This window comes from Chiloscyllium plagiosum, unplaced genomic scaffold (genome assembly GCF_037043375.1).
Source record: "Chiloscyllium plagiosum isolate Xiang-an unplaced genomic scaffold, Cpla_swu_hap1 HiC_scaffold_8, whole genome shotgun sequence".
Taxonomy (NCBI): Eukaryota; Metazoa; Chordata; class Chondrichthyes; order Orectolobiformes; family Hemiscylliidae; genus Chiloscyllium; species Chiloscyllium plagiosum.
In genome coordinates this window covers 48,757,060-48,777,244 of record NW_028270146.1, presented here as the reverse complement: position 1 = coordinate 48,777,244, position 20,185 = coordinate 48,757,060, and the positions used below count along the sequence as shown (strand labels likewise).

The following is a 20,185-nucleotide window of genomic DNA, read 5'->3' as shown; positions in this document are numbered from 1 at the left end:
GTCCTAGGGAGTGTTGCTGAACAAAGCGACCTTGGAGTACAGGTTCATAGTTCCTTGAAAGTAGAGTCGTGGGTAGATAGGATAGTGAAGAAGGCGTTTGGTAGCTTTCTTTTATTGGTCAGAGTATTGAGTACAGGAAGTCATGTTGCAGCTGTACAGGACATTGATTAGGCCACTTTTGGAATATTGCATGCAATTCTGGTTTACTTCCTATTGGAAGGGTGTTGTGGAACTTGAAAAGATTTACAAGGATGTTGCCAGGATTGGAGGATTTGAGTTATTGAGAGAGGCTGAATAGGCTGGGGCTGTTTTCCCTGGAGCATCAATGGCTGAGGGGTGACCTTATAGAGGTTTTTAAAATCATGAGGGGCATGGATAGGATAGACAGACAAGTTCTTTTCCCTGCAGTGAGGGAGTCCCGAACTAGAGGGCATAGGTTCACATTGAGATGGAAAGATATAAAAGAGACCTAAGGCGCAACCTTTCTATGCAGAGGGTGGTGCATGTATGGAATGAGCTGCAAAAGGAATTGGTGGAGGCTGGTACAATTTAAAAGGTATCTGGGTGGGTATATGAATAGGAAGGGTTTAGAGGGATATGGGCCAAGTGCTGGCAAATGCAAGTAGATTAGATTAGCAGTGCTGCCTCACAGTGCAAGGGGCCCAGGTTCGATTCCCACCTCAGGTGACTATCTGTGTGGAGTTTACACGTTCTTCCCGTATCTGTGTGGGATTCCTCCCACAATCCAAAGATGTGCAAGTTAGGTGAATTGGCCATGGTAAATTGCCCACAGTGTTAGGTGCATTAGTCAGAGGGAAATGGGTTTGGGTGGGTTATTCTTCGGAGGGTCGGTGTGGACTTGCTGGGCTAAATGGCCTGTTTCCACAATTTAGATAATCTAATTAGGTTAGGATATGGCATGGACGAGTTAGACCGAAGGGTCTGTTCTCAACAGTACACCTCTGTGACTCTATGACTCTAAGGCAGCTGGGAGGAATAACAAGAACAGTCCAGAAACCTTAACTCTGCTTTCTCCCCACAAATGCTGCCAGACTTGCTGAGTTCCACCAGCAATTTCTATTCTCATTTCAGAACTCCATTATCGGTAGTTCTTTTCTTTATTTAAGGAGATGTTTGATTAAGAATTTCAAAAGCATGAGCAGATTGGGAGGAACTGTTCTGGCTTGTAAAACAAAAGAGATCATAGATTTAAAGTGATGGGAGAAAAAGTGACAGTGAGTCGTTAGGATATGGAATGTATTGCCCAGAATTGTGGTGGAGGCAGATTCAATTGAGGCATTAAAAAAGGCATTAGTTGGATAGAAATAGTGTGCAAGGATATTGAGGGGAGAAACAGGAGATTGGTACTAGATAATGATTCTCACTTGAAGAGCTTCTCTGCACTGTAACAATTCGGGATTTTTTAGTACCTCAGCTGTCAGCATGGAAACTATGATAAAGCAATAGACTGTGCTACATTTGTGAATCTTTTCAGCAAAGTGCACTGTCAGCATATTCTACAAACAGAGCCCATTTAAAAGAAAGAAAATGACCAATATAGAATAAGCACATTGGCCAATGTAGGTAATTACAAAGAATAGCTACTATATACACGCTTTTTAAAAAAAAAATCAGTACAATAGCAATATTCTAAATAAACCAATTACATTCAAAGATATTCCTGCATAAGAAGAAGCTGGCACTAGTAACTGTTGCATACAGCCCATATCCTCTGAACACCAGACCATAACTTGACTGTATAATCCAGGCTGATTACTTCAGTGCAGTATTGAGGAAAAGCTCCATTGTCAGAGATAACAGATGAGGTTGAATTGAAGTACATTTAAGTACATGAACTGAAGATCTAATCACCGCTTGTTGTCACCTTATCTGGAATACATATTTTTCAAAGAGCTCTCTTCTACAAATGAAAAAATGTACAAACTTGATTTGATTTATAATCCAAAAATTTTAGAGAACAAATGAATAACTTTGAAAGTATAAACAAACACAAATTGCTAGTAAAACTCAGCAGGTTTGGCAGCATCTGTGGTGACAAAGCAGTTAACATTTTAGGTCCAATGTTCAGACCTGATGTGAACTAGGAAATTGAGGTGGGGGTGGGGAGATTGAACAATAGGAAGGGATGAAGCCCAGAGAAAGAGAAGAAAACAGTTGGACATACAAAGTTAATGAGTAAAGGACAGCCTGGGAGATTCAAGAGCTGCTAAAATGGGGACCATTAGTGGCTGACTAATTAGTGGCTGTTTGTGGGAGCAACCCGTGATGATCAGATCTGGAATGTGGGAGTTGGGGTAAGGGCATGGGAAAATGTACTTGGGGCCCTAAAGTTAATGAAATCAATATTGAGTCCTGAAGGCTACAAGAGTCTCAAGCAGAAAATGAGATGCTGCTCTTCCAGGTCTCAAGTTTACTGCAGTGCTCCACCTACTGTTTTCTCTTTGGGCTTCACCTCCACCTACTGTTTACTCCTTCCCCCACCCTACCTTCAGCATATATAATCACCAAGCTCACTATAACCCTAAAGCAGTTCTGAACAAAAGTCACTGGATCTGAATCATTACCTCTACTTTGTCTTCATAGATGCTGGCACATCCTGCCGAGATTTTCCCAGTAACATTGGACTGCTGGAAAACGACACTGGAGAGGTGGTAGTGGGGAATAAGGAAACGGCTGAGAAACTGAATAATTACTTTGTGTCAGTCTTCACAGTGGAGGATATGAATAGTATTCCAAAAACTCAAAGAGTGAGGGAACAGAGCTGAGGAGAAGGTGCTAGAAAAGCTGAGTGGTCTAAAAGTGGATAAATCACATAGACTACACCCCAGAGTTCTAAGGGAGATAGCTGGAGAAATAATGGAAGCGCTAGTGGTGATCTTTCAGGAATCGCTAGAGTCAAGGAGAGTCCGAGAGGACTAGAAAATCACTAATGTGACATCCCTGTTTAAAAAGGCAAAAGATGGAAAATTACAGACCGATTAGCCCAACCTCAGACAAATGTAAGATACTGGAATCCATTGTGAAGGATGAGATTTCTGAATACTTGGAAGTGTATGGTAAAATAGAGCAAAGTCAGCATGGTTTCATCAAGGGGGGGGGGGGGGTCACGTCTGACAAATCTGCTAGAACTCTGAGGAAGTAACGAGCATGTTAGGTCAAGGAGAGCCAATGGATGTTATCTATCTCGACTTTGTCAAGAGGCTGCTGAGTAAGATAAGGGCCCATGGTTTTAAAGGCAAGGTGCTAACATGGATATAAGCCTCGTTGTCTGGCAGAAAGCAGAGAGTGGTGATAAAAGGATGGCAGCTGATGACAAGTGTGCTCCACAAGGCTCAGTGTTGGGACCACAACTTTTCATTTTATACATTAACGATCTAGGTGAAGGTACTGAGGACATTCTAGCCAGGTTTGCAGATGATACAAAGATAGGTAGAGGGATGGTAGCATTGAAGAGGCAGGGAGGCTGCAGAAGGATTTGGACAGGGGAGTGGACAAAGTGGCAGATGGAGTACAATGTGAGAAAGTGTGAGGTCATGTGCTTTGGTGGGAAGAATAGAGGCATGGATTATTTTCTAAATGAGGAGAAAATTCAGAAGTCTGAAGTGCAAAAGAGACTTGGGAGTTCTAGTCCAGGATTCTCTCAAGACTGGTTGATTTAGTAGTTAGGAATGCAAATGCAATAATGGCATTTGAGGGGACTTGAATATAAAACTGGGATGTACTTCTGAGGCTGTGGTCAGACCACACTTGGAGTATTGTGTCCAGTTTTGGGCCCCATGTGTCAGGATGTACTGGCCCTGGACTGTGTTCAGAGGAGGTTCATAAGAATGGTCCCAGGAATGAAAAGCTTAACATATGAGGAATGTTTGACGACTCCGGGTCTTTACTCAATGGAGTTTAGAAGGATGAGGGGGGATCTAATTACAGAATATTGAATTTCCTGGACAGAGTGGATGTTGGAAAGATGTTTCCATTGGTAGGAGAGACTAGGACTCAAGGGCACAGCCTTAGAGTAAAGGGAAGTCCTTGTAGAATGGAGCTAAGGGGAAACCTCTTCAACCAGAGAGTGGTGAATCTATGGAATGTATTGCCATGGAAGGCTGGGGAGGCCAGGTCATAGAGTGCATTTAAGACTGAGATAGATAGGTTCTTGATCGTCATGGGGATCAAAGGTAACGGAGAGAACATGGGAGAATGGGATGGAGAAACCTACCAGGCATTGTTAAATGGCGGATTGTCTTGTTTTAGTTTTATTTTTCTCTTTCTCTGTCTTCATCACCACCTATTATGTCCTCGTCACCACTTGCCCCAAACCACACCAATGCCCAACCCTATCTTCACCATATATACTTTTCCTTGCTAAAATCTAACCTGAGAAAGGGTCACTGGACCCAAAACATTAAATTTGCTTTCTCTCCACAGAAGCTGACAGACCTGCTGAGTTTTTCCAGCAATTCCTGCTTTTGTTTCTGATTTCCAGCATCCACAGCTCTTGCGTTTTTCTTTTGTTTAACTTTCTAAGTATAATTATGTTTCTCTCATCTGCCGGGAGTGCTTTTCAAAATAGAAATATTATCCAGTGAATCTTGGGCTGTAGACATGCTCGATTCTTAATTTTAGATTTGTCAGATTTTTTTTTAAAACCCGGCATTGAATCATGTGGCTGACAATCCTTAAATGGAACACTGAAGATGACTCAAAACATAGCATCCAACCTTCAGTTTTGTCAGTCCAAGGCAAGGTTATGTTTTCCTACAGAACCAATAACTCTGGCTCACCTTCTGGAAATCCCACCTCCCAAACTGCTGGTCAGTTCAGCGTAAAAGCAGGCCAATTTTCTGCCCTGCCTGCAACTGTTGAGTTACAATGAGGTGCCATTTCGCAGCTTCGGATTAAAATAACATTGAAACAAATCAGTTTTGACCTTAGGCCGGAAAGGAACAGTCACTCCACTGACTTTATGACCATTTTGAATGCAAGACAAATTATACAACTTCATGGATTATTTGTCACTGTCTAGTTAATAAAAATAAAATTGTCTGGAACTCCAATCGATATATCTAGCTTTTTAAAAACTGGCTCCACAATCAAGTAGTTCAACTGATGTAAAAACAAAATACTTCAAATGCTGAAAATCCAAAATAAAAACAGTAGGTCAGGCAGCATTCATGGAAAAGTTAAATATAAAAACTAAAATAAGACAATCTGCCATTCAACAATGCCAGATAGGTTTCTCCACCCCATTCTCCCACTTTCTCTCCGTAACCTTTGATCCCCTTGACAATCAAGAACCTGTCTATCTCAGTCTTAAATTAAAGGTTGATGACCTTTAATCAGAGTTGGATAAAGTTAGAAATGTAATAGGTTTTAAGCAGGAAGAAGTGTTTGAAGTAGAGCAGGGAGATAAATGGAAAGAAGAACAATGAGAGAAATTCATGTTAGAGTAAAAGCCAAGATAAACTAAATATCAGAAGAGTTCTGCAACAGCCTTTGCATCACCAATGCTTTTGTCAGTTAACCTCTTCTGTCTATCACCCCTTCACAAAATTTTGTTTTCTACAAACTTTCCATTTGCTTACAATGCATTGCATCTATTACATTTTATGAAAACATTTCTGTCGCTACAAATGATCCCAGACCTACTGAGTATTTCCAGCATTTACTGTTTTTATTTTTGCCCACTCTGAGCTGGAGGTGCATGTGGTGAGATACAATATAGCAGGTCTCCTGTCCGAATAGACATCTTAGACGTGCATTCTTACCAAGGCCAGCAACATAAAGACAGGCAGGAGTCTTTTCAGTTAGGGTACATGAGCCATTCCATGTAGATCTGATATTCAGCACAATTATCATTGGTTAATTCCTACAAGATACAGCCTGAGGATATGTCTTGTATATGCCTTATCTTCATTCTCAATTTTTTTTTTAAAAAGGCTTAGGCACCAAGATAGCATTAATCTTGAGTATTCTCTAATTTGCTGACCTGAGCTTGGTTTTCAAAACTTCCAGAGCACCTTAAAATCAATCTTCAATTATTTTCTCAACTGGATCTCCAATCAGATTTGGTAATCAAACATGGTTTCTCTCAAAAACACTAATTTACAGTTTGATTGGTGAGATAATTATTACATGAAAGCCTTTAGCTTCAGAATATTATCGAATTAACATAATGTACTTAGGTTTATCTTGGGGCAACATAAGCACTTTAAAGTTATTGAAATTCCAATTTTTAAAGAGGTATTTTTCAGCAGTCTGTAGTTACATTGAAAAAAAATTGATCTACAGAGGAACCTCAATTCGTTCAATATTTCGTTCAATTAATCGAATTTGGGATAACATAGTTTAGCCGAGCATCGGAACCTTGAGATCTTGCCGGATAATCCGAAATTTGGATAATCGAAGGCCGGATAATCAAGGCACATCTGTATTTTTCTTGAGGGGTCAACATTTCCCAGTGTCCCAAGTTCATGAAACAATTGCTGTATTTGACCCATGGCAGCAATGTGACATTTTCTCATTAATATTTTAGTGACAGCTTAGTTGCTAACACTTTCAGGCACAAAATGTAGGCCAACACACCAGCACAATAGTGAGTGTGTGCTGCACACTTAGAAGTTCTGTCTTTCCTATAATCCTTTAACATTTCGGCACCATTTGTTTATTTGGATGGATCTAAAGAATTCCATAACATTTTCAGGGAAATTATCTATGTTGTTCTAGCAAACATTTAGCCATCAAATAACAAGATTATCTGGTCATTGTCTTACTTCAGTTTGTTACAGCTTGCTGTGTGCAAATTGGCTGTTACATTTCCAATTTACAACAGTGATTTAGAAACAATGTAGCATCTTGAAGCACTTTGGGTTTTGAAGGATATTGTATTCCTTTAAAATTTCATACAATTTTCTTTAAGTAGTCCCAAAATATTAAAGATTAGGCAAAGATTACAAAATGCATTTAGCTTTAGGAATTTCACCTTTAAAATGTTACATTATGATTTTAGCAGATTAACTTTTTCAGCCTCAAGTATTGAACTTAAATCTACAATATTTTAAATTGTTTGGATTGTTCTAATCTTTGGATTAAGTATCAAGTACATAGCCAGTTTTGGCTTAGAGACAGCACTCCCATCTTTAGAGTCAGGTTTAAGTTCAACTTCAAAGACTCAAAATCATAAATTAGTATGAAATGTTTCACTTTTGAAAGTGCCACATTTCTGATTAAACTTAAGTCCTGTCAACTCACAGGTGGATGTCAGCACCTGAGAAGAGAAAGGAGTTCTCCAGGTATCTAGCTAAAATTTATCCTCCATCATAGCTAACAACTGATTATCCTGTTAATTGAAATTATCACTGGTTTTGGGATATTTGTCTGGCATGTTTCTGTATTATAACAATTACTATGTTAAGAAGGTAATTCTTTTGCATAAAGAGTACTTTGGGATATTGTGAATGGGGCAAACCTGATAGATCAGCTAGTTTCTTTCAGTACATTGCTCATGCGTCAAGGAATATTTTTCACAATAAGACCAGCTACCCAGAAGGTCTTCTGGATATGAGACCAGAACTCCAGTCATTCAAACATGTTACGAAATGGATGTTTGGTTACATGAACCAATTCATCATCCTCGTCTGGAAAACTTTACTGCCTTGCAACACTTAACTCAAATATGCCATGAATAAACTTAAATGAATTTACTAGCTGTCAATATTTCCAAACACTATCATGTGGTCTTGCAACACAAATGGAAAGTTTGAGGGTTTTCACAAAGGTATTACAGTATTGCACATTGTTTATAGACTAGTACAAACACCACCATGTGTCCATCACCAAATTCAATCTTCAATAAATTCTATTCAATTTTAAATGTTATGAGTGCACATGGCTTCAGTCCCAGTATCAGATCATACCAGTATGTAAAGAAAAGTCACTTAATATCCTTGCTTATAAAATGTTTATTAGAAAATTAGTTAAATAAAAAAATCAAGAAATAAAGGACAGATGAAAGGAGGCCAGCGCAGCTTGCCCACGTGGAATTTATAAGTGGTTTAGAGCCCACTGGTTCATACCATTTACAGCCCATGTTCTGATTTTACATTCAATTCATTGCTGTTTCTCTGACAGTTTTTGCAAAAACAAAATAAAAAGGTTAAGAGTTTGCCAATACTGATTGGAACAGCTCTTGATAAATGCAAATCCCTGTGGAATTGGATTCCAGGTTCAAGCTTTTTTGGAAGAAAATAAAATGTTCAAAATAGCATTACTTGATGCTTATGAAAGATATTTTGTAGCAAAGGTCAAATATCCTGTATGACCTGCCATCTCTCTCAGAGGTGCACCACTTTTAAACTGGGTAGTTCCCGGTTGTAAATCACTCCAGCTGTCTTCCTTTGATTGGTTCTTGTCAGCCACTGTGTCTTGGTTATTTGTGTCTCCCACACCAAGGTCAGGGAGCTGCAGACTCACAGTCCTGACATCATATACACGGAGAAGAATTTCAAAAGTATGAATATCCATGAAGCCTTGCTCAGTCATTGCTAGGCAGGTGCGCTGTACTTGCTCAATACAGGGAGAGAAAGAACAGATCCTTCCACCTGAATTAAAAATATTTAAAGAATAAGTTAAAACATTGCACATATCCATCGCTACAAAAAATCCTTTCTATTTTAGTTTTAAAGCATTTGTGTTGTTTTTTTTCCTTTCGTTCATTTATTTCTCATTTGTCCTTTCCACCAGGTTTAAAGCACCCGTTGCATTCTCATCTTTTCAGCACCTTCACCTTTAATTCATATTGACTGACTACAATCATTATGTTTAATTCTACATGACCACGATCACAACTCTTTTCTTCCTCTCACTCTCAAGGTCCTCTCCTCTTGTACAGGTGACAACCTGATGTACAGTCAGAGCGTCCCCTTAGCCTCTGACACTCTAGGGTAGTGGAATGAATTAAAAATCAAGAGTGCAAATTAATCTTGGAAAAATTCAAACTGTTTTGTAAATTTGATGGTGCCCTGCCACATATTTTGAACACAGCCATATGATGGGACCTGAACAGGAGTAGTGGAATAGATCAGAATTGACTTCAAAATCCATTCACTATCAATTAGGATTGCATGGCATACTGCACTCCAAAATAAAATGTATTGGCATATTACACCCCCACAGTCAATACTATTTTCACAGTGAGCTGAATCAAAGTCCTACTGAAAAGGACAATGAGACAACTTACCTTCCTAAAATGCAAAAACAGAAACTTGCCCAAGAGGGCTGGCATGGTGGCTCAGTGGTTAGTATTGCTGCCTCACAGCGCCAGGGACCTGGGTTCGATTCCAGCCTTGGACAACTGTCTGTGTGGAGTTTGCATGTTCTCCCCATGTCTGCTTCGGTTTCCTCTCTCAGTCCAAAGATGTGCAAGTTAGGTGAACTGGCTATGCTGAATTGCCCATAGTGTTAGGTGTGTTAGTCAGGGGTAAATTTAGGGAATGGGTCTGGGTGGGTTACTCATTGGAGGGTCAGTGTGGACTTGTTAGGCCGAACGGCCTGGTTCCATACTGTAGGGAAGCTAATCTAATCTTTCAAAAAAAAATTGCCACTTAAAAAAATGCAAAATACAAAATATTTAGACATAATCTGAAAGTATTACTCCAGTTGGGATCAAACCAAAGGTCTGTGAGCAAATTAAGTCTCATTTACCCACCTTTACATCATAACCTCTTTGATGGCAATAACCTTTTTGCTATTTTTTTGTATCTGTACCATGGGTATCCAGAGCCTTTGCTATTCCACAACTCTCAGTCTCTCCCCATTGAGATTATTCCTATTTGTCATTCAGATCCAAATGGATAACCTCAAGCACCATACACTGAAATCCATTCATCGTTGGTGAACTCAATCAACGTGGCCTTTGGGATATTTCTCCTCCTACACACTGATTTTACTGTAAATCCTAAAAACAATCTGTAATCTTGTTTGAGCAACTCCGTATTCCTCTTTGCATTTGTATTTAGATTAGATTCCCTACACTGTGGAAACAGGCCCTTTAGCCCAACGAGTCCACAATGACCCTCCGAAGAGTAACCCACCCCCCTCTGACTAATACATCTAATACTATGGACAATTTAGCATGGCCAATTTACCCGGCCTGCACATCTTTGGAATGTGGGAGGAAACCGGAGCACCCAGAGGAAACCCATGCAGACACAGGGAGAATGTGCAAACTCCACACAGTCGCCCAAAGCTGGAAATGAACCTGGGACCCTGGCGTTGTAACCACTGAGCCACTGTGCCGCCCAATTTCTCATTATGTTTTCCATGTAGGTTATACATTATATATAGCAATCCAACAACATAATTAAAATAACATTTTTGCCCAGGCTGTTAACATTTTAAGTGAAATGCATATTTATTTAATGCTTTCTACTAAATAAATTTAACATTTTATATTTTAAAGCAGTAGTATGGAGAAAGAAAGGTGCTAATCCGAGGAAATACTCTCAAAAGTTCTATCTCCTTTAATAAACATTTTGTTTTGTCTGTCTGAGTTCAAAGTCATTCCTTGGGTGACTGATATGAGAGATTACTTATAAAGTCAATCCTAAATGAGATGAAGGATCATCATATAGGACAGTAAAACAAAATCCTCAGCTAGAGACACATATCCCATTTGGATTACTTATTCAAAAGTAGTGTAATTTTACTAAACTTGATTATCAGTAAGCAGGAAAATTGTAGCAAAATGTTGGCATTTTGGCAAGTTAAAATAGTTATTCCTTTTGGAAACAGTGTTGCTGCAGGGCAAATATTCCAAAATCATATTTTGTTCAGCTCAACAGAATTTAGCAGCAACAATGACTTTAGATAAGATTTGCCTGCTGTCATCAGTTGCTTGAGTAAAGACTGCATTATAATCACCCTAAATTACATTTGAAAATAGCAAGTGTACTTCAACCCACTGACTATAATCAAAGAATCTGTTCTGGCAATTCTGGAAATTACAGGCTCTATCAAATGGCAGATATTTACGACCAATGCAGAATTCTATTTTTAAATGATACAATTTCTTTGATGTACTGTATATAGTAATTGTAGCACCGATTAGGCCAGATTCAAATAACTTTTAACTATTTCTAGCACAGGTTGATTATAAAATATATAGGAGAAAGGAAACATAGGAAATGGCATTCAGACTAAGTTCACACTGAATTCAGCCACCAAAAGTTTTACCTCACTTTTCAGATTTGAAAGAAAACTGTAGGAAACCAGTACCTTGAACATCCACCAATCCCCCAAAACTCCGAGGACTTGAAATCAGGATCTAAATAGTCTACAAGTTTACAGTGAATAGGTGGAAAACTTAATTTGATAAATACTAAGTCATCCTGAATCACTTACCCGGACATACCATGTAAACCGCCAAATGATTGTCCACAAATATTAGAAAAATGATTGTTTGACCCTCCCAACCTCCAGGAGGAACTCAAAAGGTATTCACGATTTAAAAAAAAAAATACAGTATTAAAACAAAGGGACAAGGGCATTCAAACCAAAAACTATTCAAATCAAGGCAAATGGACTGCTTGCATTCAGTGGTTGATAAAGACTAGAGAGAACTATTCCTTTTTATATCAAGGTTGAAAAGTAAATTTGAGGATGTGGTGCCAATCAAGTGGGCTGCTTTGTCCTGGTTCATGTCAAGTTTCTTGATTTCCTGGCTAATGAAGGCCATTGAATTCTGCGGGATGTCACTCATTAATGTAATTGCTTTCTTCATTACAGTTATTTTGCTGATGTTCATTTTGATGGGTTCCTTTTAAAGATTGTGGTTCAATACGATTGCACTGTTGGTAATAGCCCAGTGTCTCATGAATATCTACTTCTGAGCTGCTAGATCTGTTTGAAGTCTGTCCCATTTAACACAGTGGCAGTGCACATTTGTATTCTGACACCATTTTGAATTTAACTCTTCTACAGAAGCACAGTAACTTTTCAGAAGTTGAAACAAACTCACTCAGTAGAACCTATTTTACTACTCAAAATGCCAATGAACATGCAAAGCAGACTCTGCTGGAGAGTCTAATTGTTCCATTCTGCTGCTTCTTAATGTTATAAGTGCTGCAGGATATAAGTGCTGCTGGCAAGGCCAGCACTTGTGGCATGTCCCTATTTGGCCTTGAAGTGATTACCCTTGCTTTGCCATTTCAGAAGGGGAGTTAAGAATCAACCTCATTGCTTTGGGCCTGGTATCACACGTAGTCCAGACTGGGTCAGGACTTCCTTCTCTAAAAAGTAATGAATGAATAGAATGGTTTATTTTATTTTCATGGTTGACATTACTGACATTAGATTTGAACTCATGATCTATTCATTGAATTGCCATGATAGGATGTGAACTCAGTACAAACCTCCTGATGACTGGCCCAGTGACATTGCCATCTCCACCATCTCAAAGAAATGGAGAATGTGCATGAGAGCAAGAAACAACAAATATTATAAACTGATATTAAAAACAAATATTATAGGACAAGAGGGAGAAAAAACATCTGGAATGGATTTTGGACCCATCAGCAAAACCATTTGAATACCTGGTTAATTTTCTGGATCCTTTTCATTAGCCACAAGGAACCTCCTTGACAAACAGCTGACCATCAGGAGAAAGATATTCAATTGACATATTTATAGGTTACCCATGGTATTAAATATTAAAATGTGTGCCTGACCTACGTTTATGTATTTTAAATAAATATTTAAATGAAGTGGAAACAAACATTTTGGAAATGAAGGAAAAAACTGCATTCGAATTGTTAAATAGTAATAGATTTGTACAATTATTTGATTCCCTGTTCTCTTACCTTCAGTTTTCAGAGCAGATTTTGCATATTTTACAGCTTCCCAAGGTGATGGGATGTCCAGAAATACAGCATCTGCAATATTGACAACTCCAAAACCTTCCTTACAAACATCTTGGTTTTTCACTGTGACCAAATGATCTATTTTATGATCACAAAATTCCTCTTCAGCTTTTTCTGCTCGTTGTTTGTGAAACTCGACAGTGTATAGCTGTCCTGTTGGTGCGATGGTCCGAATGATAGCATGAGAAAGAGAACCACTTCCTGTACCTGCAACATAATGAAAAAGAATGGTCCTATTTCTAAAAGAAAACTACACCACGCAACAAAAATACTTTGCAGAATTGAAAAATGAACTCCTAGCAATGCAAAGGAAAAGATAGTGATGAAAGGGACAGGTCATGGGCATGTTCCCATCCCCCATTCCAGGTAGGGTAAAGTCTTAACAATATGACTAGGTACATAAAAATAATTCATGATGTTATGGATAAAATGGCTTCTGGGTCTGCTTCTCTACTGCATTTTAATAACATATTTGAATGTGCAACTTGTCTGGCATGGTGAAAGACTGTTTCTCAGTACATAAGTTGCACCTGTATCAATAAAAGGAATCAATTGTTGGGTTTAAACATCTTAAACTGGGCATACCTAAATCAGTGCTTTTGCAAGTCAATTAGATGTGGGTAGCAAAAATTAGTCAGTAACTAATTGAACTCAAAACAAGTTTCAAGAATGGCATTTTTGTTTTTCTGAGCACTCTGATCTGAACATTAACGTCAATAACTTCAGATTGAACCTAGTTTATTTACAGGAAAATTCGCAGATAAATATTGAACTCAGCAGAAGTAAAAAGTGAACATATTGGATACAGATGCTTAGAATTGGACTGGGAAAGGTGTTTCTGTATGTGATAGCGGACTCTCCTTTACTTTGTATGAAATTATCATTTTCACTGGGTTTTCAGCAATTTAGTTCTAATCCTATGATTCATTTGTCTACCTCTTTTAACATTTATTCAATCTTCTCAATATTTTACTTGGACAGGAGCTTTCACTGTCTTAGCTATTTACCATCTCATTCATATTTTAATGTTGCCACACCAACATTATCCATCATATTTGGTAAATATTCTGCTTTTATTTTATTAAGTTCATTAACTTGCTCTCAGTTGTCTGTCTACACCTCCAGTTTCTTCTGCTCATAGACATCTCTCCTCAGCCACCAATTCTTCTAAAGTACTTGGCTTAACTTTTAAATACCTCTATAGCTAGTGACTAATGGACATTCTTTGCCCTTTAAATCTCTCATAGCGTTATTTTGGGATGCAATGAAGTTTTTAAAAATGTGATAATACTCTTCAGGCAAAGTAGTAAATACCATGACTGTACGGGGTAAAGGAAAGCCTTTAACAACAAGATATGGTGAAACTCGGTAAAAATGGGCCTTTACGGCTGGCAGTATTAGTGAGCCTGCCAGATTTACTTTGGGATTATTATCAATGAAGCATCAGAAATCAGGAGCCCTAACGCCACAAAAACAATCCTATTTAAAACCAAATGCAGTTTGAACATGGCAGACAGGGGTTGGGTGGGTGGGGGTTTGTGCTTAGGCTGTTCAAACTGGGAGACTAATCATAAAGTAGCAGCAGGTGCAAAACACACATTTTCCCAGTATTGTTACAACTCTCAGAAATTCCATTTAATGCTCACTTGTTGCATCTTGTGAACCTCAAGTTAAGACCCTTTGTTCTCTGTACTGCCAAGAATACAACGTTGATTCAAAGCCTACTATTGAAATGGAAATCAGTGCATGAATGAAGTTCAAGACTGTTGCAGATGTTTGAAGTTTCAGTAAAAATAATCCATTCAGAATGTAATTTGAACTGTGCAACTATTCTTGAAGTTAAACTGAACATAATACTTACCTCACCAGTCCAGATACACTGCATTCAAAACAAACGAGCTTAAAAATGTTTAGAACTCCAGCGCATCTGAAACACTTGTGTTGCTGTTAAATTATAAAACACGCAATTTGTAAAAAATATACAATGTTTTAAATAAAACGGATTTCTGTGCAATACTGCAAGCAACTAGCATTCTGGATTAGTGTAAATAGCGTAAAAAGAACCCATATTTTCTCCCTGCAGAAAAATGAATGATACAGAAAAATAAATGACCAGCAATCAGGATGTTGGTTTGAAACGTGTGTAGTTCAATGCCAGGAGCATCCGGAATAAGGTGGGTGAACTTGCAGCATGGGTAGGTACCTGGGATTTCAATGTTGTGGCCATTTTAGAGACATGGCTAGAGGAGGGACAGGAATGTTTGAATGGAATTGAATTTATTGTCATGTGTACCAAGGCACAGTGAAAAGCTTTGTCTTGCGAGCAATACAAGCAGATCACAGGGTTAAGTAGCATAGATAATAAATAATAGGTAAAACATGGCAAAAACAAAAACACAGGTACAGACGAACGTTAAGAGTTTGTGAGTCCATTCAGTATTCTAACAACAGTAGGGTAGAAACTGTTATGAAACCAGCTGGTGCGTGTTCCGGCTTCTGTACCTTCTCCCCGATGGTAGAGGTTGTAGAAAAACATTGCCAGGGTGGGATAGAGCTTTGAGAATGCTGGCAGCCTTTCCTTGACAGCGGGCCTGGTAGATAGATTCTATAGATGGGAAGTTGGCCTTTGTAATTGTCCGGGTCAAGTTCACCACTCTGTGTAACCATCTCGGATCTTGAATGATACAGTTGCCATACCAGGTAGCGACACATCCAGACAGAATGCTCTCAATGGTGCACCTATAAAAATTGGCAAAGGGGTTCGCCATCATGCCAAATCTCCTCAGCTGTCTGAGGAAGAAGAGATATTGTTGGGCCTTTGTGACCAGTGTGTCCACATGAAGAGTCCAAGAAAGCTTGTTGTGGATGACCACTCCCATTCATTTCACCTCTGTGTTGTTAACATGTAGGGTGGCATGAGTAACATCCCGCCAAAAGTAAATAATGAGTTCCTTGGTTTTGCTGGCTTTGAGAGCTAGGTTGTTCTCAGCGCACCATTTTTCCAGGTCTTCCACCTCCCGCCTGTATCGGTTTGAGGCCATCTGGAGATTCAACCAACTATAGTGGGGTCATGAGCGAACTTGTAACTGGCATTAGTCTGGTATTTGGCGATGCAGTCATGGGTATACAGTGAATACAGTAGAGGGCTAGTTGAGTGTTAGTGGTGATGAAATATTGTCCCCAATCTTCACTGTTTGCGGCATGTGGGTCAGGAAACTGAGGATCCATTTGCAGATTCTGGGATTTCGATGTTTCAGTAAGAACAGAGAAGATGGTACGGTTTGGAGAGGTGGGGTGGGCATTATTAATCAAAACTAGTATTACAGCAACTGAGATAACACTTGAGGACTCATCCACTGAGGTAGTTTGGGCTGAGGTTAGAAACAGGAAAGGAAAGGTCACCCTGTTGGGAGTTTTCTATAGTCTTCCAAATTGTTCCAAGGATGTAGAGGAAATGATAGCAAAGATGGTTCTCGATAGGAGCAAGAGTAACAGGGTACTTGTTATGAAGGATTTTAACTTCCCCAATATTGACTGGGAATCCTGTAGTTAAAGTAGTTTAGATGGGTCAGTTTTTGTTAAATGTGTACAGGAGGGTTTTCTGACAGTATGTAGATGGATCAACAAGGGGCGAAGCCATATTGGATTTGGTACTGGGGAATGAACCCAGTCAGGTATTAGATTTGGAGGTAGGTGAGCACTTTGGCTAAAGTGATCACAATTTGGTTACGTTTACAATTGCAATGGGCAGGGATAGGTATATACTGCAGGGAAAGAGGTATAACTGGGGGAAAGGCATCTATGATGCAATTAGGCAAGATTTAGGATGGATAGGATGGGGAAGGAAATTGCAGGGGATGGACACATTTGAAATGTGGAGCTTATTTAAGGAACAGTGGGCGGCACGGTGGCACAGTGGTTAGCACTGCTGCCTTACAGCACCAGAGACCCGGGTTCAATTCCCGCCTCAGGCGACTCTCTGTGTGGAGTTTGCACATTCTCCCCGTGTCTGCGTGGGTTTCCTCCGGGTGCTCCGGTTTCCTCCCACAATCCAAAAATGTGCGGGTTAGGTGAATTGACCATGCTAAATTGTCTGCAGTGTTAGGTGAAGGGGTAAATGTAGGAGTATGGGTCTGGATGGTATACGCTTCGGCGGGTCGGTGTGGACTTGTTGGGCCGAAGGGCCTGTTTCCACACTGTAAGTAATCTAATCTAAAAAAAAACAGCTACTGTGTGTCCTTGACAAATATGTACCTGTCAGGCAGGGAGGAAGTGGTCAAGAGGGAGTCATGGTTTACTGAAGACATTGAAGCTCTTGTCAAGAAAAAGAAGGAGGCTTATGTGAGGATGAGGCACGAAGGCTCAGTTAGGGAACTTGAGAGTTACAAGTTAGCCAGAAAAGATCTAAAGAAAGGGCTATGAAGAGCCAGGAGGGAACACGAGAAGTTGTTGGCGGATAAGATCAAGGAAAATCCCAAGGCCTTCTATAGGTATATCAGGAATAAAAGAATGATGAGAGTAAGATTAGGGCCAATAAAAGAGAGTAGTGGGAAGTTGTGTGTGGAATCTGAGGACATGGGGAAGCGTTTAACAAATACTTTTCATCAGTTTTCACATTGGAAAAGGGCAATGTTAGTGAAAATACAGAGATACAGGCTACAAGATTAGATGGGATTGAGGTTGACAAAGAGGTGGTTTTAGCAATTTTGGAAGGTTTGAAAATAGATAAGACCCCGGGCCAGATGGGATTTATCCTCAGATTCTCTGGAAAGCCAGGGAAGAGATTGCAGAGCCTTTGGCTTTGATCTTTACGTCATCATTGTCGACAGGAGTAGTGCCAGATGTCTGGAGGACATCAAATGTTCCCGTGTTTAAGGAGAGGAGTCAGGACAATCCTGGTAATTATAGGCCAGTGAGCCTTACTTCGGTTGTGGGTAAGGTGTTGGAACAGATAAGAGATAGGATTTATAATCACCTGGAAAGGAATAATTCGATTAGGGATAGTCAACATAGTTTTGTGAAGGGTAGATTGTGCCTCACAAACATTATTGAGCTCTTCGAGAAAGTGACAAAACAGGTGGGTGAAGGTAAAGCGGTTGATGTGGTATATATAGACTTCAGTAAGTAGTATGGTAGGCTATTGCACAAAATACAGAGTTTTGGGATTGAAGATGATTTAGCGGTTTAGATCAGAAATTGGCTAGCTGAAAGAAGACGGAGGGTGGTGGTTGATGGGAAATGTTCATCCTGGAGCTCAGTTACCAGTGGTGTGCCACAAGGATCTGTTTTGGGGCCACCGCTGTTTGTCATTTTTATAAAAGATCTGGATGTGGGTGTAGAAGGATTGGTTAGTAAATTTGTGGATGACACTAAGGTAGGCAGAGTTGTGGATAGTGCCAAAGGATGTTGTGAGTTGCAGACGGACATAGCTAAGATGCAGAGCTGGGCTGAGAAGTGGAAAATGGAGTTTAATGCAGAAAAGTGCGAGGCATTTCACTTCAGGAGAAGTAACAGGAATGCAGAGTACTGGGCTAATGGTAAAATTCTTGGCAGTGTAGATGAATAGAGAAATCTTGGTATCCAGGTGCATAAATCCCTGAAAGTTACCATCCAGGTCGAGAGTGTTGTTAAAAAGGCATATGCATTTATTGGTAGGGGGATTGGGTTTTGGAGCCATGAGGTCATGCTTCAGCTGAACAAGACACTGGTAAGGCCACATCTGGAGTATTGTGTACAGTTCTGGTCACCGCATTATAGGAAGGATATGAAAGCTTTGCAAAGGGTTCAGAGATGACTTACTAGGATGTTGCCTGGTATGGAAGCAAGGTCTTATGAGGAAAGGCTGAGGGAACTGAGATTGTTTTTGTTGGAGAGAAGAAGGTTGAGAGGTGACTTGATCGAGATATTTAAGATAATCAGAAAATTAGATAGGGTGGACAGTGACTGCTTTTTTTTTCTTGGATGGTGAAGGCTAATGCAAGGGGGCATAGATTTAAATTTTGGGTTGATAGATTTAAATCAGATATCAGGGGTAATTTCTTTACTCAGAGAGTAGTAGTGGCGAGAGTAGTACTGCCTGCAACAGTAGTAGACAAGCCAACGTTAAGGGTGTTTAAATGGGCATTGGACATACATATGGATAATAATGGAATGGTGTAGGTTAGATGGGCATCTGATTAATCTCACAGGTCGGCGCAACATTGATGGCCGATGGGCCTGTACTGTACTGTAACGTTCCATGTTCCATCATATGCTTTGATCCTATGTTATGGTAGTACCTATGGCAAAATTTATCCAACTTACTTGTACCAAGTCATACTCACCATCATCATTCCTATTTAATGATCTACATTAGCTCACCTCCAGACAATGAGTCAATGTCTCATCAGGATGATGGGCTCTTGCCTGAAGCATCGATTCTCCTGCTCCTCAGATGCTGCCTGACCTGCTGTGCTTTTCCAGCACCACACTCTTGACTCTGATCTCAAGCATCTGCAGTCTGCACTTTCTCCGCCTCTAGACAATGCCTACATTTTAGTCCCATCTGTGGCTTTAGCTTACCCTATCTCTAATGTGTTCCATTCCCACAACACTCCAAGAGATCCATGCCAAATCTAATTCTCGAGTGTCCTTGGTTTTATCTGCACTGCATTGGTAGGTCTGCCATCAACAGTTCAGACCTGAGCTCTGAAATTCCCTCTGTAAATCTCTCTAGCTCTTTAAAATATCCCTTTTAGACCATGACATAACATAGGGTTAATTAGGGGGAACATGAAAATAAAACCTGGCCAGTTAAACATCAAGTAGTTCATGCAAACTCAACATCTGTAAAATACCATACTAAACAGAATATCAAAAAAAATCTAGTTTATACTAAACCATGCCTTGTTTCAAAATCTCCTCAAAAGCTCAATCCAATACACAAGGGGCTTCTCCTTGTTTATATTCATATATTAAGTCAGCTGCTTCTGAAAGCACCATCTGTGAGCACCACTTGAGCATATCTCCAGTAGGATCACATGATCAAGCTTAAAAAAAAACTCTGACATCATGCTCACTTACATATGTTTACATAATCAACCAACCTTAAGCACAAGTCTTTCCTTCCTAACCATGTTATCAAATGTCGTGAAACAAAACCTATTCTGCAGGCAGACATTCAGTCTGATTTGGCACTTGGATGTGTAAACGATTTTGTTGTCAAATCTGTAAATTCTGCAATGGAACTAAGCAGCTGCTTGAAGAAAGGACAA

General features: G+C 39.6%; 1 protein-coding gene across 3 annotated transcripts in view; it reads right to left on the bottom strand.

Moving 5' to 3' along the window:
- Nucleotides 1-7,958: 7,958 nt before the first annotated feature.
- trmt61a (tRNA methyltransferase 61A) overlaps nucleotides 7,959-20,185 on the bottom strand; it is a 38,692-nt gene continuing 26,465 nt past the window's right edge. For all 3 annotated transcript variants that reach the window (XM_043697504.2, XM_043697505.2, XM_087989801.1), the window contains exons 3-4: nucleotides 12,873-13,139; nucleotides 7,959-8,615 (exon numbers count right to left, since the gene is read on the bottom strand). In XM_043697504.2, coding sequence (XP_043553439.2) covers nucleotides 8,293-8,615; nucleotides 12,873-13,139 — 590 coding nt within the window. In that variant the 3' untranslated portion in view covers nucleotides 7,959-8,292. The remainder of the gene's footprint in view (nucleotides 8,616-12,872; nucleotides 13,140-20,185) is intronic.